At 45.1% G+C, this 26,101-nt stretch overlaps 1 protein-coding gene across 4 annotated transcripts in view; it reads left to right on the forward strand.

The window, feature by feature from the left end:
- The window catches only part of ARHGAP20 (Rho GTPase activating protein 20), a 60,420-nt gene extending 35,762 nt beyond the window's left edge, over positions 1-24,658 (forward strand). For all 4 annotated transcript variants that reach the window (XM_027468631.3, XM_072032716.1, XM_072032715.1 and 1 more), the window contains 10 exons: positions 323-407; positions 3,170-3,247; positions 7,324-7,390; positions 9,347-9,529; positions 14,134-14,312; positions 16,721-16,882; positions 18,214-18,323; positions 19,295-19,484; positions 20,260-20,371; positions 22,609-24,658. In XM_027468631.3, the coding sequence (XP_027324432.1) occupies positions 323-407; positions 3,170-3,247; positions 7,324-7,390; positions 9,347-9,529; positions 14,134-14,312; positions 16,721-16,882; positions 18,214-18,323; positions 19,295-19,484; positions 20,260-20,371; positions 22,609-23,672 (2,230 nt within the window). In that variant the 3' untranslated portion in view covers positions 23,673-24,658. The remainder of the gene's footprint in view (positions 1-322; positions 408-3,169; positions 3,248-7,323; positions 7,391-9,346; positions 9,530-14,133; positions 14,313-16,720; positions 16,883-18,213; positions 18,324-19,294; positions 19,485-20,259; positions 20,372-22,608) is intronic.
- Positions 24,659-26,101: the final 1,443 nt, after the last annotated feature.

Here is a 26,101-nt window from a genome sequence, read left to right on the forward strand (position 1 = left end):
GAAAAAGGAGAATGATGCCATGTTGATGGATTCTTCAAAATTAAAATTGCGGGGAAGTCCACATGTAGATTTGAAGATTGGCTTCTTTGCTGCTTACACTGATTCCTGCAATGTATCAATTCTGATACAACAGGGTGTTACTGGGCCATGGTCATCATCCCTTCCAGATAATGCTGGAGGCTTTCCTTTTGTCAGAGATCTTTCTGCTGCACTACATCTGAAAATGATTTGCTTCTTGTCCAGTTACTGCTTGATCACTCTTAAAATCTCAGTCTGGTGTTTTCAATATTAAAAAATTACTTTTTTGTACATGTGTTTTCAGTCGAATAAGAGAAGAGAAGGAAAAAGACTATCCTAAAAGCATTCCTCTGAAGATAATTGCAAAGGATGTTGGAACTTGTGCATATGTAAGTGCTCTCAAGCTAATCTGGGGATCTAAATTCACATCACCTATGAATACTACTCATCTGTAAATCCTATGGATATTGGGATGGGGGGTGGACAACTTCTTTTGGGTTGCAATCTCTTGAGAATCTAGCCCCCACTAGAAGACTCAGCATAGGCAGCCCTGAAATGTTTGTTTCCTGTCTCTAATGTAAAAGTTCCTTTTTAAAGACAGTGTTCCTGGTGAGAAGTACTGGATCCAGCACACAAGCTAAAGACTATGAGTTAAAGCCCCAAGAAACACATCTAGAAGAACTTACGCAGAAGCATTTTAAGAAATGCCCCTACAGTGTTCCTTTTTTTTCCTTTTAAAACTGATTTAAACTCACAGCTGCCTTCATTCAATTCTGCAAAGTTGCAGTGGGTTGTTTTATTGTTTATAATGATCGTAAATCAGTAAAGCTCTGTATATGAACACTCTGAAATTGCCTTAAACATGGTTTTCATCAGCTTACTGATGTTGGTACATTGTAGGCGCAAAGTAAATTGGTAAAGAAAGATTGTCCACGGGGTGATTTGCACCTTTTTTACTAAGCCATTTTTGACCAATTTAAAGGAAATTCTTGAAGGTAGGCAGTTCCCTAGGGATACCCTAGCATTTAGCAATAATCCATCCATTCTTCCTCTGCTTCTTAGACATTTGTCCTTTCTCTCAAACAGAGCTTTTAAGATCTGTATTTCATGTTCAGAAACCTAAAGAGCATTTGCAAGAACATGAGAAGTTTTCGCAGAAGTTAAAATTCATCAGAGGTCTTTGTCCAGCAGTGAATCTCTGCTTAGAATTCTGTATTTGCACAGGAAGAAGCTTAAAAAAAAGCTGCCTTTTTCAGAAAATTATTATTGAGGTGAATTATAATAGAATTGCTGGGTTGCTAAGAGAAATGTTAATGAGCAATAATAATCGTTGTGGTAGTTCAAAGGAAGGACGGCAGATCAAGGTGTGCATGTTCTCAAAGTTCACGTTGAACTTTGTTGTTTTTCTGTGTGATGTTTTTTTGTATGCCTTTTCTCCTTAGCTATAATTAGCTTTTGTGCCAAATATGTTTGTGTTTTTTTTTTTTTTTTTCTGATCCTGATAGTCGTAGAAACGACACGCTGTAGTCTAGCTATTATCGGTAATAAAGCAGTGGAGGAGCAGATGGAAACTTTGTAATGCAAATAGTTCTTATGGCGCTGTGTTCCCCGTGCTGCAGCAGCTGGAGATGCCCAAGAATTATTTCAGTTTTGGAGGAGAGGGAATGGTGAATGCAAGGCACAAATCATTTTATCATATTCTAGCCCAGAGCAAAACTTATGCAAATATGCTGACCTACTCCTGAGAGCCAGATGTCATTGCTTTGGGCAAATGTTAAATTTTTTATGGTATGAGCGTTCAGATATGTCCTCGGGCAAGATATACAGTACTCTCACTACTTTCCTTTGATTGCCATGGCAGCTTGCTACCATCAGGGACTCACACACACGTACAGCTCAGATCTTTCCTAAACGCAGAACGTCAGGGGGTTGTTTCACCTGAACATCCTGTGGCCTGTGTAAAACTGGTACAAATTCACAGAGCAGCAGGGTATAGCAAACCGTCCCGGGACTGGCAGTGCATATTTACATCCTGGCTCTGCCACCCTCCTTTCTTCAGGCCATTTAGGCAGTTTATTGCAAGCGGGTACACATTTGTCCTGCCAGGGCTTTGCACTGGCCACGACCCAGCTCCAATCCAGCAGCTGTGCAGTCTTGTTAGCAGAGCCAAACTCGCTTATGTGTCAGGAGGGCTTCACAACTGGTGCCTGAGGCCAGGGCAGTTGTGATGATGCCAGCAGAAAACACTCTGGATGTGCCCTCCCCGCTTACTTTTGGCTCTGCAAGGCGATGGCGGTGGTGCTGCCACATCCCAGCGGGGCTGGGGATGGAGGCATTAATCCTGGTGTGCTTGAGATGCCCAGCCCTGCGGAGGGGCACAATGCAACGTGAAGGTAGGGAGCGGTGTCCTGCTGCACGGGAATGAGCCTGGTGCCAGGCAGCAGGTGCTGCAGCCTCCCTCTGGGAACGCTGCCTTGCAGAAAGCCGTGCTTCCTCCAACACAAAGCACAGCCCTTCGTGCTGGGTGTTGTAGCTGTTTAGAAAGAGGGGCTTTATGCTACCCCATGCTTTTCCGATCTGCCAGTCAGCAGAGTCAGGAGGATGCTAGCGAGGCAGTGTTTTTAACTGGAGGACAGATTACCAAGAGGAAGTGTTCCTGGTATTGAGCCAAATCTAGCTTTGAGAATTCTATATAGAAGGTGGCAAAGGATATAGAGATGAACAGCCTATGTACAGTGTTTTCTTACCAGGAAGATCTTCAATAGAAAAGGAAGGAAGTGATTAACATTTGATGCAAAAACCTCTTTTTTCACTGAAAAAAATCACTGAAATGTTTCTTTTTGTTTCTTTTTTTCTTTTTTTTTCTAAAGGCAACTTGCATACATCTTGTCCCGACTAATCATGGCACTCTGCCTGTTTGATGGAGCTCTTGGGGAAGCAGGGAGCAAATTCAGAAAGTGTACAATGAGGCAGAGGAATCAAAGCTCTGTCTCGGGCAGCTGGGTCTTTCTCTGTGGCGTAACTTACTTATGAAGCAAAATTTCAACTCTGTTTTTTTTTCCAGCAATGAATTATGCAGAGTTATTGGACTTCAGATATTCTTTGCAAATCCAAATCTTTAATACCACTTTCTCCTCTTTTCTGTTCACAGTCAAAAACCCTGACTGTAACCAATGTTGATACAGCAAATGATGTAATTCTCATGGCCCTGCAGCAGCTGGGAATTTCTGTAAGTACTTGCACAGGTTTTAATGAGTCTTTTTGTAGTCACTTTTAATAATCAAATCTCTTCTTGCACCTTTTCCAAGTTTTAGGATATTAATATTAATTAAAACCTTTATCACAGCATTTCAGTGTTGTTGAAATGAAGCAAAAGTGCCTTGTTAATATATAGACCTCCAGAGATCATCAAATGCCTTGAAAGTGTTGAATAAGTCTCCCATCCCTGTAAGGAATCAGTCATATTTGAAGTTGCTTTTAAATCTATTTTGCTGATGCATGAGAGGAGATACCGAGACACAAAAACTGAGTTTGATGCAGCTCCTTTTGCATACTTCAGTGTGAACAGAAAACCTACTGACTTCTTGTTTGTTAGTTTCCAAATGTGCAAACACGCATGGTCAGCTGTGTCCTCAGATTACAAATACAGGCACTGCTCTCAAGTGTCCAGATCAGACTCTGTAAATACCCGCGGATCTTCAGTGTCATGTGAGGTACGAATGCAGCCTAGTGATCGCACAGAATCTGAATGCACTCAATTTAAGCAATGGCCTGAAACTATTTGGAAAGAGGTCTTCCCAGGATACCTAAGATACCTCAGAGTAGTGCTCTGAGTAGATGCAGCTATCCCCAGGAGATCCAGTAGTGTCTGATCTGGCTCCCTTTCCTCTAAACCAGAGAAGGAAGTGCCTCAGGTGTTAGCAGGAATCAGTGCCAGGGGCAAGAATTCTGACTCCTTTTCTACCATCGTTTCACAATGTTACTCTAACCAATGCTGATGGTTGTAGAAGCTCCTGGATGGCAGGTTTTTGACTGGCCTGTCAGTCTCCTGTTTGGGTAAAGATATTTTTAAATCTGTTGGTCTGGATGCATATGTTCATCTAGATGCAAGGATCCTGACAAGTCTGACCCAGAGCCACTCTTGTGCTTCCCTGAGGCTTCCAGGGACCCCCAGCCAAAGTTCAAGTAGCCTCAGAATTTACCTTCCCTAGCATGCATTATCCCTAATTTATACAGGTTTTTAGTGCATCCAGAGGCTTATTCTTCTAGTTTGGTGTTTCCTGGGCACAGCAATTTCTGTTCATCTTTTTCTGGCTCCGACATCCCATTTACACCAGGACTGTGGCCCCAGCTCAAGATCCTGTAGTCTGTCCGGTTAAGGTAGCTCTAGAGGTGAGAGAGGTGAAGAAGACATGATGTGAGTTAAAATCAAGCCCATTGTCTCCCACAGTCTGCACCCAAAATCAAGAGACTGGGCTATGTTACAACTGCAAGTCTTTATTAGGATGTTTCGTTTTTACCTGTTGTATGGGTATCATTTGCACTTCCTCATTTCATGTCTGGAAAAATCAGGAAAATGGTAGTATCAAAAAAGAACATTTTGTTTGAGGTGAGCAGGAGGAGGAGCTGGTTCGGTCTCAGCTTCGTGTTCTCAAGCCTTTCCTCCTCTTCATATTTTCATCTAAAGCGAGAAAAAAATGAAAGCCGTCTGAAAGATGTAAAATCTTGCCCACTGAATTATTTGCCCTAATAATATACTACATTTTTCCACTGCGTCTTCACAGCATAAAGCCTTTTTCATTAGAGACAGATCACAAGATTAGCAGTAGAGTCAGACAAGCTAAATAAATTAAGCTGTAGCCTGTATATCAATCAAACACCCAGCCCCCTCCAAGGATTGCTCTAACTGCGAGGGAGCTTTTCCTTAGGCACCGTCTCAAGGGTTTTTTTTTTATGTCCAGAGAGAACCACTTGAAAGGAGCTCTATGACTTTTCAATGGCAATTATAAAAACTACATTTCACATGTTGGGTGATTAATGGGGCTGTTACTTTTGCTGAGTTCACTCTGTTTTAATGCGTCAGGGTTTTTCCCTCCGTGGTTTCTCTGGTAAAACGACAACTAGTTCTTGCAAAATGGCATCGAGCCTCTCTTCCAAATGATCAAGGGGAGCAGAAAGAAGGACCTTGGGTTTCCCAGCTCCGTACTTGCATATCCTCCATACAATCCACTTGCTGATTTTTCTGGGGCTGCCACATTCATACTGACAAATGGCCTCACAAAGCCCATAAAGGACAACATTTGCAGCTGGGAGATGAGCAGTCTGCCTCCTGAAACTGCACTGCCTAGCTCTTCCCCTTCCCTGCCTCCCCTTCACAGCCACTAACCCTTCGCTATATACATTTAAAAGGAAAAGTAAATACCTTTTCCTGTGCTCCTCAGCTGTATTTATTTGCTCCTGGCGGCTTGCCCTGAGGCTCCAGAGATGTCTCTAAAGCCTATTTATTTTCCTTTTGCCTCCTGCTAGCTAACTTTACAGCAGTGCTAATATGGCCCAGAAAGCTCTGTCAGTCAGCGAGCAAACTGCAAAGGCTTTATTTTAGAGGGCATATCAGCATTACACCAGGTGCGTGCGCCAAGCAGAGCCTCAAGAGCTCTGGGGACACTGGGTAAAGGGCCAGACAATGCAAGATAGTAGGCAGATCTGTTTAAAAGCAGGTTGGGTTTAATTTTAGAGCTAAATAAATACCAGTGCTAGGTATTTATCACCTTTTGTAGCCAGAAAAAATTAGCCTTTAATTACCCTGTCGTAGCAGTGTTGCTGAAAAGGGATTTAAGGTGTAAGAGATCACTTTCCACATGTGTATTTATCCACACGCTGTTACTCTTTGTCCCGAGAGGGGTTTACATTAAATGTCATTCTTTCTATCTCTATTTGTCATATCTGAAGTAATGCGCCATTCTCCTCCTTCGGTTAAACTGTAACATGCTCATGTATACCTGTGCTCAAGGCAGTATTTAGGATTTGCTTTCCAATCAGCAGTTTTTCAGGGCTTTTCCCAAAGTTGCTCACATTCTCCGATCCTCTGGAAATTGTCTCCTTTGATGTAGATTTATCCTCTCCGTGGTGAATTTTAAAAGAGGGTTCAGCAGCCTTAAAGCACCACCCAAGACTCCCAAGCCCTTGCACACAAAACAATGCATCAAAGGGCCAGCGAGGCTGTTTTGGGACAGCATTGAGTTACAGGAGTCCCTTGGATGCTGTCCTTGCCTTGGCCCCAGTGGTGGGTGCTTGGTTGCAGGTGAAAGGGCTCCTGCCCCGTCCCATTCTCCCACCTGCAGCGTGGGATGCTCTTCACTGGTGAGGCTGAGCTCGTCCTGCTTGCAGGGGATGTAGAGAAGCTGGGGAAATATTGGAGCAGATGTCTCAGGTGAGAGGCGGGTGGCACCTGTGTGCCAGGGCACATCACGGTTGCCCTGATCCTCAGGGTGGAGCTGAAGGGTCATCCTAGCTCACACGAGCAGCCCACTGTCTTCTACACAGAATCACAGAATCATTAGGGTTGGAAGAGACCTCCAAGATCATCTGGTCCAAACACCCCCCTACCACCATCACCCACTAACCCATGTCCCCAGGCACCACGTCCAACCTCTCCTTGAACACCCCCAGGGACGGTGACTCCACCACCTCCCTGGGCAACCCGTCCCAGTGCCTGACTGCTCTTTCTGAGCAGAAATGTCTCCTCATTTTCCAACCTAAATCATGTGCCCCACATCAGTCCTCTGCCTCATCCTGCTTATCCGTAACCCCTCAGGATGATCAGAGCTGTCTCTCCTCCGGGCTGGAGGTTGCCTCATCTGCATCCTCCTGGTCGCAGGGAGGCACGTGGGCTGGGGACTGACTCACCGACAGCATGGCTTATATGTTGGTGAGGCTTCAAAAGCAATCCCGAGTCCTGGCAGGCTGCGACCTCAACCCCTCTGCATCCAGAAGCAGTGCCAAGAACTGGGGCAAATCATCCCCTCTTCCTACCAAAAGAGATAACCCCCTTAGAAAGCTGCTCAGTGTTTTAGAAAGGATGGGTTCTGGCCACCCTCACAGCTCAGAGATGGACCAGGGCTGCTCACACTGCCTTGCAAGTGACAGAATTCAGAAACCTGGATGGTGGCAAATTTGGGCACCGTAAAAGTAAGCAGGGCTCCCCGTTGGTGCTGGTGGCAGGGTGCAGGGTATCGTGTTGTGATAAACCTAACACAAAGCTATTCATAACGTCTGGGAAACTTATTCTTAATTCTGGTTTCACAGGGCTCTGAAAAAGACTACAAGCTGTGGGTGATTTCAGGAAGAGAAGATGCTCCGTACCCTCTTATTGGTAAGCTGTTGGCATGATTTTATTTTTCAACTTTCACTCATTAGTTTTTAGTGCTGAAGGAAGCAAGAAATACAGAGAATACTGACATGAAGCTTCCTCTTTATTTTTTCCCCCCCGATTTTCCTCTTACCTCCCCGTTATGCAAGTTTGCCTATTTGGGGAGCTACTCAGATGCTGATCTTTTGTTTAGAAGAGCAGTTGTGTCTGGTTGTGCCGTATTCACTGGAAAAAGTTCATTTATTCCTGCACCATTTTTGCTATTTTCAGCTGTGTGAGCCTCCGTCTTTGTACAGATCCAGCCTCTCCACTCCCCCTCCTCCTTCCCTGGAGCTGCTCCAGCTCTACTGTATTTCTTCCTCCATTTCCATAGCGTTGTTTACTCTGCCCCCCTCCTCAGCACAACTCGGCAGAGTTTTGAGAAACATTCCCTACTTCCACAACTCAAGAAGCACTTTCCAGCCCTATGTTTCCCTTCCTGGCTGACAGCTCCCCTCTGACTAGGAGCAAACTGTTGCTTATTCGCTTTCTCAAATGGTTTTGAAAACATTCCCTTGCCAGGAATCAACTCGAAGCTGAGAAGTGATGGGATGGGGTGATTTAATTTTGGCCCGTGGTTCACCGAGAATAAATCCCTTCCCATTATTAAGAACCCTTCCCCATAGAAGCCCGCATTACTCGTGCTAGGTAAGAGTTCACAGATGATTAGAACAGGAAAAATATGTGGATTTTCCTTTTTCCTCCTGCAAATCTAACCCTGGTAAATTTTAGCATTCCTTCTCAAAGCAGCCTCAACTACAAATGCTTTGCTGGAGTCAGACAACATTAATATTTATAAAACGTCTAACCTGCGCACCTTATAGACACTGCAAGCTGGTTTGTCTTTGAAACGTACCAGACTTTGACTTTTAGACTGTTCTGTGTAGCTCAGTCTGATAAAATCACAGCTGGGGTTTTGAATGCAGAACCAGAGAGTTCGGAAATGGGGAAGACCTTTTTATCCGACTGACCCTTTCCCTGCAAATTCAGTGTACAGCCTTTGGAAAAGAAGAACCTGACAGTAAAGTGATGCTGCTCCTGATATTTACACAAAGGTTTATCACATGAGGCCGGCTTTTAGCATAGGTGCACATCAGAAGCAGCATTCAGCTGTGCTTCAGTTTCACTCCACCTCTAATGCCAAACATCGTTTATTCCACTAGCAGCATTCGAGTCCAAGTGCAAGATAACTAAAACTTCCCAGCTTCAGATTTAATACGTTTCAACTGCCACATCCTTGGACAGGTCCAAAAAACTATCTTTCTGCTGGCATTTTTGAAAGCTCCCCCCGAAATGAATTACCTCTCTGTAGTCCCTGAAGATGCTGGGTCCCTGAAGATGAGCTGCAGCCTGCTGTTCATCTGCCTCAGCCCCGTGATGAACGCTTCCTTCCTGCCCCAGCCTCAGGCAGGAACCGTGATTGTGCCTCTTTTGGCTGCACCGAAGGTGCTTGCACTTACCACGGAGAGGCAGGGGAGATCACTTCCACTCTGGATTTCGTTGGTTTTGTGTGCTCAGCAAAAATTTGACAGGCGACTGCTCCCAAAATCGCATTTCTTGCCAGAACCGTGTGAGAAGCGAGTACCTGAACTTGGAGCAGTGCAAGTAAAGTGGTAGAAAGAATGAATGCTGATTGCAGAAATAGTCACTTGTATTTTTGTGACGGGCCTTTATGTGATACAGCTGTAACAGACCCGAGTCTCCTTTCACATCTGTGTAGCTACCCTGAACGCAGTAACTCCGTATCAGCCAGTAGGTGATTTGTGCTAGTGTAAATATGCAGAAAAGCATCAGTTCTGAGGTTACCAAGAAATTGCTACTGGCCAGCATGCAAAATCTGCTTTTCCTCTGAGCTAGATGTGAGTTTTGCAAGTCTCCAGCCAATCCAACCCCAGCCAATGACAATTTCTCTCTGCACAGGCCACGAGTACCCCTTTGGCATTAAGATCAGCCACATCCGCGATGCGATGCCCCACGGGTCGAAGCACTGTGCCTGCCCCCGGCAGCTCCAGGGATCCTTCCTGACGGAGCAGCTGCCCCAGGAGCTGCAGTGCCAGTTCGTGCTGAAGCCCAGCCGCCTGGCCGAGAGCCCACCGCTGCACGGTACGTTGCCCTGCCTGCCAGCATCCTTCCTCCACAGCCTGCCCACGTCCTGGCTCTGCTGCGGGATGCCAGCGTGCTGGGACAGGGGTGGGAGGTGAAGAGGAGCGGGCAGATGTTGGCTCCAGCTGCACGGGGATTTTGCTGTGTAGCTCTCTGTGATCTGAGCGTGCTGCTGTATGTGTGCCGTTTTTGTAAGGTACATGTTGACAAGCCGCCTGTCAAGGGGTTGCTCTAAAACCTACAAAATAAAGACAAAATCTCACCCCTGCAGTTTTTTTTTTGAAGTCTATTAGCTGGGCTTCTCCCTGCAGCCCTCGCTGTGCTCTGTAGCAAGGCAGGGTGGTTTGATGGTTCACAGTCAAGGCTTCACTTTGGCACAGAATTCCCACACAACACTTGGCAACATCCCTTATCTGAACAAGGTGCTAAACAAGCACCCACCTCCGTCAGCAGGACCCCTCACATGGCACAGCCTGGGCATGAATTTGAGAACCTAGACGAAGTGAGCAAATACAACTTCTTTATTTCAGTTTTCCCTTAGTAAAATGAAGATAGTAATATTTTCTCCTTCCTTTGGCCTTGATCCTGCAAAAATATGAGCACCTGCTCTCTGTTTTGCACTCTGTTGTCAATGACACAGTGACTACTCACTGCTCGTGAGTAAAACGTGAGCTCTCCATCTTATAAAAAAAGATGGAGAGCAACATTTTGTTCGGTCAGACAATGACAAGACAAGGGGAATGGTTTTAAACTAAAAGAGGGGAGATTTAGGTAAGGTATAAGGAGGAAATTCTTCCCTCAGAGGGTGGTGAGGCCCTGGCACAGGCTGCCCAGAGAAGCTGTGGATGCCCCATCCCTGGAGGTGCTCAAGGCCAGGCTGGATGGGGCTTTGGGCAACCTGGTCTGGTGGGAGGTGTCCCTGCCCATGGCAGGGGGGTGGAACTGGGTGATCTTTAAGGTCCCTTCAAACCCAAATCATTCTGTGATTCTATGAAAACAGATGAGTAGATTAGACAGGACCGGGGCATTAGACTACAAACTCTGTACGATGAGGATGCATCCCATGATGTGTTTCTATTTTTGCTTAACACACTATCACACTAAGCCTAATTAGGAGCTCTGCCCTAGCTCACCATTAATGACTGTACACTAATAAAAAGCACACTTCATTATCCATGCAGACCCCAAGATCTCCCACAATGTACGAGTAGAATCCATTTGTAATGTTTTTAGAAATTAAATATAGCAAGGTTATATCAGTGCCTATTACAAATTATTCGGGAAATTGATTGCATTTTATATAAATTAATTTCCTTTCCATGCTCCTTCATCCCCCCCCTCCCTGGTAATTTGTATCGTATATTACTTCACGGCATATTTCAAGAGTGAGGCAATCTAGCGAAGGGGTGTAATTAGGTTTACAGGCCCCGCTTGGCAGCTGACATTGACTGGCAAGAGAAAATAGGAATGCAAATCAGCCCCGTAAAGCCCCAGCACAGATGTGTTGTCAGCAGCGCCGTGCGAGCTGCGGGAGGGGAGGCTGGGCTGGCGTGGGGCAGCAGACGCCCGGGGCAGGCTGCGAGTCGTGCTCAGGGATGGGATACACAGGAGGAGGAGAGGCTTTTTCTGCTTTCATCCTTGGCTGGCAGAACCTTTCCGAGTGATGCATAGGGCTGGCTGCTTGTAAACCAGATTATTTTGCTGCTCGTGTGCTCTTCCCTCCATCCCTCCAGAGAAACCCATCCCAGCCTGGGACAAGAGGCCGTACCTCCTCCTCAAGCAGTGATTGCTGTTCTGGTGGTGGGACTTACCTGAGCCCTGAGATAATTCTGTTGATTTTTCCTTAAAATGTGATAAAATCAGCAACCTGGAAACCAAGATTGAGCAGCACCTCCAGCAAGGCTCTCAGCTGACGCCTGCAGTTTGACTTGAAGGAACTGACTGCTCTCAGTGGCTCATCTGCCATCCAAATCGTTATTTAATCGTCTGTTAGAAGAGAAAGCAAAATGTAAGCAAGGTGGTCTCAATACAGAAAGGAGGTCTTTGAAAGAAAATCCCTTTCTGCTTAAAAAGGGGTTTTCTGTTTGAAAGGGATTTGGTCAGAAAGGCTGCTGGGTTTTTGAAGAGATCTGAGGTTTTCTTGGGAAGTTTCAGTCTATAGGCAGAGGAAATGGCACTTGAGTGGCTGAGACACTACAATGAATGGACTAAATTCCCTCATATAAAATGTGAGTAGAATTGATCCCTAGGCAGATGGCTGTTGTTGTGAGCTCTGGGCAGATCTGCAACCAAAGTAGTGTTGCTTTACTTCTGATTCTGGGCTGGGAATTATCCCCCATAGCCAGGCCTGGGGTGCAGCGCTGGTGTTCTCCTGTGGGAGTTGTGCATCTGTCTGGGCTGAGGGGAGGCTGGGCACCCAGTATAACTTCACACAGGTTCAAGAAAAGAAAGTGCACGTCCTCCCTTTCTCACCTCCTCTTTCCCCTGACACTTCTCAAACCTCTTCGAAGCAGGGATAGGAAACACATGAGCTCTGTTATTGGTGAGTGTTGATTTTGTGAGTGAGGTGGCATTTCGCTGCTGTGCATTAGTTGTTGGTTTCCATCCTGGTTTGTTGAAGACCACCACTCAAGATTTTCCTCCTGCCCCAGGAGAGCTGCATTCAAGCAGTTTCCCCTCGGTCACCTTGTCCGTTCGGGCGTTGGCTTTCAGGCGTGGAGCAAACAGTGAGAGACTAAAGGTCTTTAAGACCTTTTTCTTTATTATTTCTGCTATTCCTCTGTCTTCAAAATAGGATCTCTCCTTAATTTTTACTCCTGCTAGATCTACAGGGCCAGCAGAAAAAAGAAAAAAAAAGAAAGAAAAAAAAAAGAAAACCACCAAAATGTATTTGTGACTGGGTGACTAGAACTGCAAGAGGCAAACCACAGTCACATGCTCATGTCCTGCTCATCCGAAAGAAAAAATGTTGTTTTGAAAGTTTTTCTTCGTTATTTTCTCCCAAAACATGACGTGTCAAGGAAAGCCTCAGACATTGCCAAGCTGATATTTCATGGAGCTTTGGACTGCTTAAAATGTATGTCCTCATTACTTTTTATGAAAGGAATTTTTCGTCGGGCTTTAGCATTTGTATGCTCACATTTTGTGTTAAACTGTAACTTTTAATCCCGTAAACCGCTAATGAAAAGACTTCCACCCATTCCCGAAGGGAGCATGATCCTCCAGAATGGAATGATGTAAAACAGAAAATCACTATTGGGGCTAAAAAATGCATGAAATGAAGTACAGGAGAAAAAAAATGTGGTCTTATACTGCAGTCCGTGCTTCTGCAAGCCTTGCTTCTACCCTCTGCCCTCCACAGCAGCAGAAAGCTGAATGTTTGACCCGGTGAAAGAACCAGCTGATAGCAAGGTGCATAGGGTGGGTGAGCTACTAAATCGAAGCTGAGTGGCTTTGAAGATTTCTAGAAAAGGAAAAACATGTTGGAATAAGTTTTTTCCACTTAACACTTCCATTGTAAATGGTGTCAGCTCCCCTTGAACAGTAGCCCATGCTTTTAAGAAGCATTTAACTCACGGATATTGAGAGAGGTCACGTTAAAAACCTCCGGGTCTTAACATCAGTATTTCCTTCTTCATGCACTGCAAACAAGGGCTTCAATTAGCGGTGCTCTTTAGCTGTCTCATGAAATGCATTAAAATAAATGAAGACAAATAGAGCCCATCGGCGTGCTGGCAGCGTGCTGAAATGCCATCTGGAAGGCGTTGATCAAAGGGCAGGCAGCATCCCCGAGCCGTGGTCAGAGAGGACACGCTGCTTCTGCAGAGAGGAGAGCAAAGGTGGCAGCTTCTCAGCCTGACAACATCTCACCCAGTCGGTGAGGGGGAACGGGCTAAAGATGCCCCAGGGGAGGTTTGGGTTGGATGTCAGGAAGAGCTTCTTTACCGAAAGGGTTGTGAGGCATTGGAATGGGCTGCCCAGGGAAGTGGTGGAGTCACCATCCCTGGAGGTCTTTAAAGGATGTTTAGATGTAGAGCTTAGGGATATGGTTTAGTGGGGACTGTTAGTGTTAGGTCAGAGGTTGGACTCCATGATCTTGAGGTCTCTTCCAACCTAGAAATTCTGTGATTCTGTGATTCTCTGGTGTTACTTGTGGAGAGCATCTCCCGCATTGCCAGCAGACCTAGGACGCCTCCGGACGGTCAGCCAAGGTGAGGGCCGTGGTGTTTATTTACCCATTTTTACCAGAGAAGGTCTGCAGCCTGCACCTGTGGGTAGGAAATGGGTCGCTGGGCACCGGCCGGCTCCATGGGAAGCCGCCGGGCTGAGGTTCACCATCCTGCACTGAGGGGAGGCGCTGGAGCCGTGCTGGAGCCGTGCAGTGCAGGTCTCGGTGAGCCTCTTCAGAGTGTGGGTAGGGCAGCGCAGCCTCCACGCACACACACACAGGTATGCACGTGGGGGATTAGGCTGAGCCGGGTGCCAAGGAGTTGGTTTGGTTCGTGTCATTTTTTCCTTTGAAACCATAGTAGCCACGGCAAAACAAACACTGGAATTAGGATTGAAATGCATTTCTTCTAATAAACGCCTCTCTCTTTTCCCAGACTTGAGCCAAAAGTCGTTTAAAAGGAAAAGATCTATAATAAACTGGGCTTTTTGGCGTGGCCCAGGCACTCACTTGGACAACGTGCCCCTCTCCTCAACATCTGCTGCTCCTGGGAAGCTCTTTGGCCTCTTGCTAACAGCCATCTGTGAGGATGACAACCTGCCCAAACCTCTCTTGGTGAGTCCCAGGCTTGGGGCTGGTCTTACAGTGGTAGAATTTCTTTGAGAACATGGGGATGCTGTTAAATGGGGCACTGAAACTACTCAAGCAGAGCAAACAGAAGGAAGCCTCATTTGTGCTTCCCAGCAAGAACTTGGGTTTTTAACATACGCTGTGATCAGCCCTGGTTGGTACCAGGCAGCCTGAGAAGTATGTGGTGGGCCGACTCCTCCAGGCTGTTGCTTCCTTACAGCTTCCTTACAGCTCCCTAATCCTCACTCACACGGTGTAAGTACACACCACGCTCATGCACACTTCTTAAACCACTCCCAAAGTCTCTGTAAACCCCTAACTCCAATCAGGTTGTGCCTGCTTTCCAATGCAGGCAGCCCATGCTTGCATAGAAATGCCTCCTGCCCTTAAGCAGGCAGCTTCAGAGCCTTTCTTGGAGGCATCCCAGCACTCTGGATCCTCACTTTTGATCTGGTATTGGCATTGCAAAAATGGTTGGCATGACTGGAGGCTTCAGGAACTCCTCAGCATCTTTTCACTTTGTGTCAAGCAAGTGCTCATGCTGTGGGTGCCCAAAACTCCCTCTCCACCCAGTCCAGGGACAGCAGAAACATCCCAGAGCCCATCCTAGGCACAATTAAGACAGATGTGTAGCATTTTTTCGGTCATGAGGGTGTCCTGAGGACTGCCCTGTTATTAATGCAGTAATTGAAGTGTTTGTGGAGGGGGAGGGATGAGCACCCACCATGATCCCTGCAGGACTGGGCCCTTCCTCTTAGCAGGCTGCCTCCCAGCTGGCACAGCTCGCCAGAACCCCACTGAAATCAGTGGGGTTACATCAGTTTGTAGTAACAGATGGTTTGTCTCCAAAGCTTGTGCTTGATGCTTTATCATAGCCCAAATAGTGAATCATACCAGGACTTTTTGAGTCTTGTAATAGCGTTGGGTTTTAGTTCCTTTCGAGGGGGAATTGTACATTTTTATCATTTAGGTTATTTAAGTAAGCCTGCCAGAGATGGGCTTGGTAAGAATCTGGTCTCTCTTTTCCTCCGTCTAAGAGAGGAGCCAGTGCTGCATTTTGGAAATTTTTCCAAAACATAAATATTCAGAAATTTATATCTAAGTTACATCTAACATATCTAAGTTACTAAGTATAGCATCAGAGCTTGGTAGACTTCGTGGTTTGAATCTTAAGACACTGTGTTTATGCCCAAAATACAACTCGCTTTTGATTTCTCATGCGTCTCTGGAGAATGGAAAACTGCATCTGAGGTACTGTGTGGGCTACACCTGCAAGAGAAGGGAAACATCAGGGATGAATGCTGCAGGCGTGTTCAGTAGCCCTGCTGCAAAGCCCTGTGCTCACTTTCACAGCTGAAGGACTCTCTTTTAGGCATTGCTACACCAAATTGTCTTACACCAGTAGCTTCATTCATGTGTTTTGGGTTAATTACTGTAAGAGGACCTTCCCCGTTTTATTTGGTGGGCATTCTATTCCAAAAAAAATAAATTTAAAGTGTTTGTTCAGGCAAACACTTCTCCCACCATCCCTTTTGATGAGTTGGTCCTCAGAGCACTGCGTGCCTGCACATTCAGAGGCTGTCTGCATGCATTTTCCCTCAAAAGAGACAAACCTGACAAATCCCATGTTGCTTGGAACACGGCTGCGGAGAAGTGATCAGCGAGTCTGAGAGGCACCCCAGACAAGGCTGCAGAGAATGAAACAGCCGGGAAAATCTCTGTCATCTTCTCTTCTGCTCGTTTTCCTCTCTTATTTGGCAGAAGAAACCAGGCCCTCGTGTTATTTTAGAAGCTGAAATCTACTTGTTTCCCCTGAGCTGCTTGCAGGGTGCAGTGCCACTCACAAGGAGCAGAAGGGAGCAAAATCCAGCTCTGATGTGGAAGTGCGGATGGATATTAACAAAAGAAGCACTTTCCAGCTTGGATAACATCTCCTTTTTTCAGACCTCAGGCTGATAAGTTGGAACAGGAGTCTTCCTCTCTGGTCAGTGCTAAAACCAAGCACACTGACAAGTGGGGAGGATTTTTTGTCTTCCTGCAAAGGGCGCTGCGTTAGGCACATGTAGCCTTTTCCCATACCACAGTGTTTATTTATTTCAGTGATTTGGCTAAAACTTGTAAAGATTCCGGAAGAGATCATTCACAAGGTTTGTGCTCCTCAGTGGTGGCACCGTGTTTTTGAAGGGACATTTTTCAAAATCCTTCCCTGGACCATAGCTTTGCTGTGCAGTTTGGCATGGCCTGGAGGGAGCCTTGACTTGTGTTTAACTTGTGAGCTTTTTGAGGACTTGGAGGTTCTTGCCTGTGTCAAAAGTGGTAAAACCACACTTCAGTGGTGCTGGACAATAAAATATGTCTCTGAGAAAGCCTCTCTGCCTTTTGATTTTGTTTAGGACATGCTTTCCCTCCTCTACCAAGAAGGTCCTTCCACCGAGGGTATTTTCAGACGCTCTGGAAGTGCAAAAACCTGCAAAGAGCTCAAGGAGAAGCTTGATTCGGGTGCCGAAGTGGACTTAGCCTGTGAATCCATATTTGTGACAGCATCTTTGTTTAAGGTATGTGAAGAACGTTCCTTTCTCCCTTTTGGGGTGAGAGCAGCACAGATCCTGGGCACAAACAAGTCAGGCTTTTCACCAGGGCCAAGCCCAGAGGGGAGTTGGTAGGCAGAATTAGGAATGGGCTGGCACATGAACATGAGGGCCACTGAAGGAAGCTGCCACTGGATTAGGATGGGGAGGAGGAACGGTCAGCTTGTTTTGCTGCCAGCTTTCCTGAGGTCTCAGTTACATCCTGGTCCTGTAATTCTCTTAATCTCTCCTTAAAGTCAATGAAATCCTAGAAAGGCCAGTTTGCAGGCCTGTTTCTTTATTCCTCAATAATACATTACACCACAGGCCCTTGTGAACATATAGTGTTGCCTGAAATACTGGGGTTAATTTTCCCATGGATTATCTTCTCTTACAAACTTGTGTGTTAAAAGCAATGTTGTTTGTGCAAAAAAGCATCACACACCTCCAGCAGAACACCAGCCACAAGGAGCGTATTTCTCTTCATATTTTTATTACAGTACATCTGTTTATGTATAGCTTGTAGCTTAAAAGAAATTGTAATATCCATTCTCCAGCAAGCATTGCTTTGGGGGAATAGTTTTACCACAGAAAACCATTCTTGCTGCCACATGAGAGGTTTTCATGGGTGAGACTTACACTGCTGCGTGTCTGCTGGTGGGTTTAGGGCACACCTGTAAGAGCATGGGGGCAGTCACCACATGAGAGCAAATGTGTTATGCATGCACACCATGGCTTCTCTTACCCTGATGTGTTGGGGAAGCTGGGATTTGGGCTTCTTCCCAAGCTGCAACAGTTTGCCTGCCAGTAGTTGAGGTATTTGGAGACAGGAACAGGAAGACTATCCCGGACTGGTACAAATACTCCATTATGAAAAAGGACTGTGCACAGTGAGGGGCAGGCAGGGATGCCTTGGGGTTCTTATGATCTGGTGGGGTTGAAGGTTGTCATCTGAGGAGAATAAACAGGGGCTACAGATGGACTCAAGTGATAAGTAAAGGCAGACAAACTGTATCAAAATAACTGGCCCCAATGCAGGTGTTGTTTTTTAGTTCAATAGCAGATGAAGCATCCCAATACCTCTATTTTGATAGGAAAGGGTGAGGACAAGTCAGGAAAATATCCACTTTCAGCATAATTCAAAGAACTTCTTTATCTCAGATGATATTCTGATGGTTTTGGATGCTGTGTGGATCAAGACGCTTGTCAGCTAGTGCTGTCCTACTGATACATCTTCTTGTATCTGCATAGATTAGTCCTGTTTCCTCCCACACTCCAGAACAGCTGTTCACATTTTCTTCTTCTTTTCTCTGGATAAGGATTTTCTTCGCAACATCCCAGGCAGCATTTTGTCATCCCAGCTCTGTGATAAGTGGGTCTCTGTGATGGATCAAGGAAATAACGAAGAGAAGATAAAAAGCATCCAAAGGTAGAGTTACTTATATTCTCCATATCCTCTTCCTGTAAAATTATATCCCAGAATGCAGAATCCCAAACACTCAATTTACAACCTGCAATTAAAAACCCACAACTTTAAATAGATGCTAAAAATATCTTTGCATATAGCAGAGCATTCAAACACATTTATATTTAAGGGAGAGCCCGTATGGGACAAATTTATGACTCTCTTGTCACACTTTTCTGCCTTTTGTGGATGCCAGTAAATAAATGAAATACTTTTTTTTATGAAGAAAATATTTATAATACTTATAAATATGCTGTCCAAGATCTGGATTTCTGCCAGGTACCAAAGCCAGAGTCATCCACAGGGAACCTGGGCATGCTGGGTGACAGAGCAGCTGAAATCAGTTCCTCGTATTTCCCCCTCATTCATCTCAAATTTTAGTGACCGTTTTGAAGCCAAGATGGAATTGTAAATAAAACACTGGAGCATAGTGGCAAGGGAATCCTACACACTTGAAGGTGATATAAAACAGAAAGTGGGCAAAGCTTCTGTCATGGGAAGCAGAGCTTTGTACACTAGCTGACCTCACGCATACTTCTGTACGTGTATACATGGCTATGGCTACTCGATGGTAGGTAGTGGCAATGGAACTGCTTGGTTAATTGAATAGAGAACTATCAGACAACTGAAGTGAAACACAGTTTCATGTCATGCATTGCATGTGGTTCATTAGTCTGACAGACTGTAATTTTAATTATCGGTTAGGGTATTTCATGGCAGCCCAGGAAACTGTTTAGAGATGTGTTATAATGAGGGCAAGCAGCTGAGCAAGAATGCCCCATCAACACACTACCTGCTTCAATTAGTGGGCTGTGTTACCTTGTTCCTGTATTTTCATTGACTTGACTTGTGTGTATCTGTGGAAAATGTTATCTTCAAGGCTTTGGTATTTTCCAGTCACTAATTTGAAGAATTATGTTTGTATATGCTTTCAGGTTGATAGAGCAGCTCCCCAGAGCTAACGTTGTTCTCTTACGTTACATCTTTGGCGTACTACATGGTATAGAAATGCGATCTGAAGAGAACCAGATGAACGCATTTAATCTAGCTATCTGCATTGCACCTAGCCTGCTCTGGCCTCCTGTTTCCTCCACTCCTGATATGGAAAGTGAATTCACAAAAAAGGTAGGAGACTGTAGTGTACTAAGCAAAAATAAACATCTTCCTCTTCAAACAATCTGTTGGTTACAAATGTGAAAATAGTTAGTACCCCTTCAGATCCTTGTCCTCTTACCATGGCTCCACAAACATTCATCGATTCATTTTCATAATCTGCCTGGGAGAAGGGGAGAGAGGTCAAAAAGAGATACCCAGTGCATTAGCAGAGGACTTCTGTCCCAAAAGATCTCCTGTTGTTGTAGCCTTGAACAGGACAGAGCAAAAATGGAAGATCCGTTTGCAAGAAGGACAGGAGTATTTGGACCCTATTCCAGGGTACAAAGGGACATGGGTAGGGGAGAGGATTGCAAAAGGTAGCAGGGAAGGAGACAGTGGGGAATGAATGTCATCGGCCTTTACTGAAAAAGATGGAATTTGACGTGAAACATTTGGTAAAAACAACTCTAGAGACAGGGCATAACAGGAGAGATGGGATGATACCCCAGGAGATGCTACCTTGCTCTCCCTGGCTCCTTCTGTCCTTCTGTGGAGCCACATCCCTTCATGCCCCTGTTCAGAGTGCTGGGAGAGCTCATGGGCATAGCTCATGGCAAGAGCCCCAGACCCACCATGGGGAGATCTGGTACAGATCGTCTGGGGTAAGCCTCTGCATTGAGACTGGGTTAATCAGGGCGCTTCATGGATGGCTGTTGCTCCTTTTCTTCCTCTGCATGGTGTGTTTGCCCTGAATGTAGTAATGCAAGAAGTGACAGGACGTCTCTCTGCCATTGCTTTGTTGCAGATTTCTAGCCTGGTGCAGTTCCTCACTGAGAATTGCTGCAGGATTTTTGGAGAGGAGATTAACTCCCTCTTTGGAGAAATACTGATGACATGCAAGAGAGAAAATGGCTCAGGTAATGCAGATAATGTTTTGATCCCATCAGCTAAACACAGCCAGGCAAAAGATGGATTCACATGGTGTTCCCAGATACCGCTGCTGTCTCCTTCACCTTGCCCAAAGTATTGGTGATAGTCAGTGCCTCAGCTTACCACAGAGCTAGAGCATACCTCCAAGTGCTGTCCCAAATAATCCCCTGTTCCTATTCCAATCATCTGAGCTACTATGTTTGAAAAATGGGGCGTTAGGGAGAAAGGAAGAAAGGATGTAAAGAACGAAGAAAGGAGGGGAGGAAGAAAGAAAGGAAGGAAGAAAGAAATCTGGAGAAGGTTTCATCTCAAATACAGAATTTGTGTCCCCGCATGTGCCTTCTCGGAATATTAGAAAACCATTGATGAACAATGGTTATAATACAGCTGTCACACCATTATATGAGTGTTCAAAGCATTATTTATTATCAAAAGAGAGAGATTCTCGAGGTTTTTCATGGGACAGGCAGATTTTGCTCCTAGCACAGAAAAGTCACGAAACTGGGGACTGAAACTGTCCAACAGAGTAGTTGACTGGTATGCAGCATGTTCCAGAATATCATTAATACTCCTTTCTCTAGCACTGTGATAACATGGATTTTGACTGGAAGTTCAGGTCCCTCCGTAATACATGTCTAAAGCTGCATTTCTACTTCTACTCTGAATGCATTTCTACTCCCTAAGAGTAGAAGAACGTGGAATTGGGCTGAACAGCCAGGTTGCATTGCAGTAATCAGTGGAGTACCGCAGGGGGCAATATGGGGTCCAGCCTGGTTTAACATCTTCATTAATGATCTGGACAGTGGGGTAGAGTGCACCTGTAGTAAATTTGAGGATGACATGAAACTGAGGGGAGTGGCTGACTCACCAGAAGGCCCTGCTGTCATCCAGAGGGACCTTGACAGGCTGGAGTGGAGGGCTTACAAGAACCTCATGAAGTTCAACAAGTAGAAGTGTGGAGTCCTGCAGCTGGGGAGGAACAACCCCAGGCACCAGTATGTGCTGGGGGCCACCCAGCTGGAAAGCAGCTCTGCAGAAGAGGAGCTGGGAGTCCTGTTGGACACCAAGCTGAACATGAGCCAGCAATGTGTTGGTGGGGCCACACCTGGAGTGCTGGGTCCTGTTCTGGGCTCCCCAGTACCAGAGGGACCTGGGCACACTGGAGAGAGCCCAAGGCAGGGCCACCAGGATGATGAAGGCACTGGAGTGTCTCTGCTGTGAGCAGAGGCTGGGAGAGCTGGGGCTGCTCAGCCTGGAGAAGAGGAGGCTCAGGGGGATCTCATCCGTGTCCCTAAATCCCCAAAGGGAGGGTGCAGAGAGGCCGGAGCCAGGCTCTGCTCAATGACCCCCAGAGAGGCTGTGGGATCTCCTCCTTGGGGAGCTCCAAAAGCCGCCTGGACGTGGGCCTGGGCAGCCTGCTCTGGGTGTCCCTGCTTGGGCAGGGCTGGCAGCAGATGGCCAGCTGACCTGTGACAGTGCCCCCCAACCTCAGTTGTTTTGTGATTCTCTGATCCACTGACTTGCTGTGCTGGGACCGAGAGCTCAGACCCATGGTGGGTTACGGTAGCTGAGCAAATTTTCAGGCAGGCACTGAGGCACGGTAACTGCCCATGTGTGAGCTCTGCTGCAGTGTGAGATAACTCCGCTTAGCATCGCCCTGAGCAAAAGAGATTTGATGTAATGCCAGTTACCGCATATATGGAGCAGGGTGCAGGTGTGCACAGCTCAGTTGAAATGAGGTGACTGTTTAAACAGAGACTGGAACTTTTTTCATAGTGCTGTTCTTAAAAATGTAATTTCTGGAAGACCGTAGAAGCATGAAGTATGCCCTGCTTTCTTCATCTTTCTAGAAGAGGGGAAGAAAGGTTAAATGATGTTTTCACTAACAAAAAGAAACATTCAATAAATTGCTGATTTAATATTCTGTATATAAATTAATGTTCACAGCTGGATTATTTACTGCTGAAGTACTCAAATACACAAAGAAACTTCACCCTTCTTTGTCCCATTATCCTGTGTTTCTTGACTGAACTGCTACTTAGCACTCATTCAGTTTTCCCTTTCCAAATTTAGACAGTATTTATTTCTGAAATTACTGACATTGCTGTTTGAAGAGACTTTAACTGACAAATGCTCCTAAAAGTAAAAGATACAAAAAAAAAGAAAAATGCAGCTGCCTGCCAGCAGGGTCGCTGCCATGCTAACTCTTGGTTTATCCCTGCAGATGTGGCTTCCCTCCACCTGAACGACTCGTCCTACGACAGCCTGGAAAATGAGGCGAACGATGAGGCCGACTCCTCTTCCAGCGACTGGATTAAGAACCGGGATCAGGACAACAGGAGCAGGGAGTCTGTCTTCACCCTGAGCGACGGCGATTCGGAGCAGACAGAGGTGGATGAAATCCAAAGTAAAACCAAATCAAAACAGTTGACGATTTCTGTTGATGTACACCGTAAGTTTTCCTCGCAAGAGAACTCGGAGAAGGAGTCTCTCTGCTCCGGTGCATTGGGCTTCTCTTCAGCAGCTACCTCAGGCGTCCTCAAAGCCTTGAGGAGACACAGGCGCTCCTCAGAGCCCGCAATCGGCCTCCTTGCCCCCAGCTTCACCCACAGTGGTGGCAGTCACGAGAAGGCAGCGCGCAAGGCCAGTTGTGACGTTGTCCTGTCTCACGAAGACGAAGACTATCTCCGTCAGCTTCGGTCACTGCAGATGGAAGGGCAAAAGCTTATCAATCAGAGCTTGATTATAGGGATTAACGTTGGTAAAAGTGACAACACAAACCAAAATGTTGAAAAGAAAGACTTGTCCCATTGCCTCCTGCCTCCAACGCCAGAGGGATTAAATATTTGCTCAGGATTTAGCTCTTCTAGCCTGTCTTCTCCTGGGACATCTCCGTCTGTGTCGTCAATGAGCTCCCTGGACAGTGCTTTCTCTCAGTTTTCAGACCAATCTGTGTTTACCCCAACTGAAACCACCTCCCCTTTTGATATCAGCACTTTTCAGTCAGTAAAGAAACACGAAGAGACTGCCGCTGACGCGGCCGATGACTATTTGGTCACACCCACCAGGGTGCCACCATCTCCACAACCTACCGAGGCGCTGGCTGAGGGGGGCTTGATGGAGCCCAACAGCAGGCCAGCACCCCTGAAACCTACTGAAGGAGTCGACGGCTACTTGATTAAGCCTGACATTCAGCCATTACCTCTGAAAGTCACAGGAAAAGAGAGACTTCATGATCCAAGATCAAAGAGGAGGTCTAGGAGAGCATTACAGCAATCCAAAGTTTGAAGAGACTGACCAAAGCTTTTTTGCGGAGGAATCTTAACGCTTAAAATAAACACCATACAGAAAATGCCTTTGGTGTTAGTGTGTGTTCATTTTAAGTTTAATATCCAGGCTGCTCAAATTTAATTGAGCAGTCCCTGAATTTGTGGGTTTTCTTTTTCTAGGAAACTATTAATGTTCCCACATAAAGCTTTGCAAGAATATTGTAAGAATAACAAAAATTGCTAAAAGCAAGCAAACAGAAACCTCCTGAAAAATCTGATAAGGTCCCAGGAGCTAAGAGAAGGAACCTGTTCTGTGAGCCTCTCGAGGCAGCAGGGTTCCTGCTGGGACTCTCCCCCTTGACCACTTGTGTGTTGAGCCTTGCGGATGTGGGTCCCAGTCCTTTGTGGTTTTGATGTAGCGTGCAAAGTCAGCGTAGAATCCATAACTGTGGTATTATACTACTGTTCTGAAACTGATAGGTATTACCTTCACTGTCCTCCAAGGAATAAGTGTATTGTTTTCTGTACGTTTCTGAGGTATGTTCAATAGGTGTAGTTATTTCTTTCACACTGCAAAAGAAAGAAAAAAAAATAAGCTCAAAAAAATGTAAAGATAAATGCTGAAGCTTGTAACTAACACCTCCCAACTCCGTGTGTTTCATTTATTGTGCTTCGTTGGCTGTTCTGTTCATGTTTAAGTTGTGAATAGTTTAACATTGCTGTAAATGGCATTATATATTATTGCAAGCAGAACACATGTAATTTTATTATGCAGCATCTAAAACATCATATAATATATTAAAAGTAATGCATTATCTAAATGCTTTGAGTTTGTATAATATATCCTGATAAATTTTGCTATTATATATGTTCTGAAAAAATGTGTATTTTTGTACTTGCAAAAACTGCTGCTAATTTTATGAGTTCTGTTTTGTTGTTACAGCACTGGTACTGATGTGTATGCATTCAATGCTATATATTAAATATTATTTGTTATGTCATAAATTCAGTTTATATTCTTTGTAATGTTTTTTAGGTGTTTTTATAGTTCTACAAGATATCGCTGAAGCAGAAGTCCCAGTGATGCCACTGCAAATCTTGCCTGGGGAAGGACTGCAGCATTTTTCCTCCCCTTTGGGTGGCATCATTCATACTATATGTGTCATGAAAGCTATTAGCATTTGTAAATTTGGGTAATTTTCAAACAAGAATTCCTACCCTTTTGCTTTTCATCTAGAGAGTGGGTATCGTTTTCAGCTAAGGGGATGATGTGAACAATATTGAGGTGCAGAAAGAGATTTTCAGTTAATAGATATTGGGGTGGGGAGCAAGTCAGAGAGGGGAGCAAGATTTATTCTTTAACATCAGCAGGATTGTAGAGAAGGCAAGAAGGAATAGCAGTGCTAAACTAAGCATCTGTGCATGTGTGCATGCGTAAAGTGCTTCTGAAATTGCATAAATTCATTAATTAGCTTTCCATTTTCATCCCCCACTCCAGTTAATTCTGGCCAATGGTGGAGTTTCAGATCCTGTTCTGTTCAACCACACTCTGGTAAAGGTGCTTACGCTCCTAAATTGTTGAGTATTTCTGAAAAAAAATATAAACATTGTCCAGTGCTCTAAGCTATTTCCAAGTATTATCAGTGTAAAAAGATTTCTAGCTCTGTATCAGACAGAATGGATTATCTCCAGCAGATTCAGGGTGGGAGTTAACTTGAAAATACAGAATCAGAGACTTACTATTTTGGGCTCTAATCCTGCAAATGGTTATGTCAGTGAACAGAAAGGCATTTGTAGAGACCTATATAATGCAATAAAATATCATGCGCTTGGTAGTGTACCAGCATGTATAATTGTTTACAAGCTCTTTTTTTTTTTAACTGGAAGTTCTCTTTTTTTTTGCATTTGTCATATTTAGCTATTTTAATAAAAATGGTGTTATGCAGAATCTGATCTGTAATAGTCACCTTCCAAAGGTAAAACCCTTTGTGTGTATCCTGAGACCTGTCATGTAACAGGTCTAAGAATGCACCTCCTTTAAAAGAAAAAATGATGCTATTTTGAAATAAAGCAGCTACTCTGCACTTCTTTTCAAAATGGCAAAAAGCATGTTGCCATGCTGCCAAGATTACATCAAGTAGCAAATGCTGATTCATTGCAACAATAATAAAGCCTTAGAAAAATCTCTAGTCTCTACAATATAAATGTTCTGTCCTACAAATGATATCTTCCAGCAAGTCGTTTATCTCTGCTAGTCTGAAGTAAAAGCATATCCAAGAGTGCCTCGATGTGAAACAAATTATGTGTCTGCTTTTGAGCTGTAGCTAAAGCTAGAGTGCTTTCAAATTTAAACATATGGTGAACAAGCTGGATGTGGACCCAGTACGATTTAAAATGCACTCCTGTCTTGAAAGACATGCACCCTGCTGCTGTGTGAGGCTTGCTCAG

Source organism: Anas platyrhynchos, chromosome 1 (assembly GCF_047663525.1).
Source record: "Anas platyrhynchos isolate ZD024472 breed Pekin duck chromosome 1, IASCAAS_PekinDuck_T2T, whole genome shotgun sequence".
NCBI lineage: Eukaryota > Metazoa > Chordata > Aves > Anseriformes > Anatidae > Anas > Anas platyrhynchos.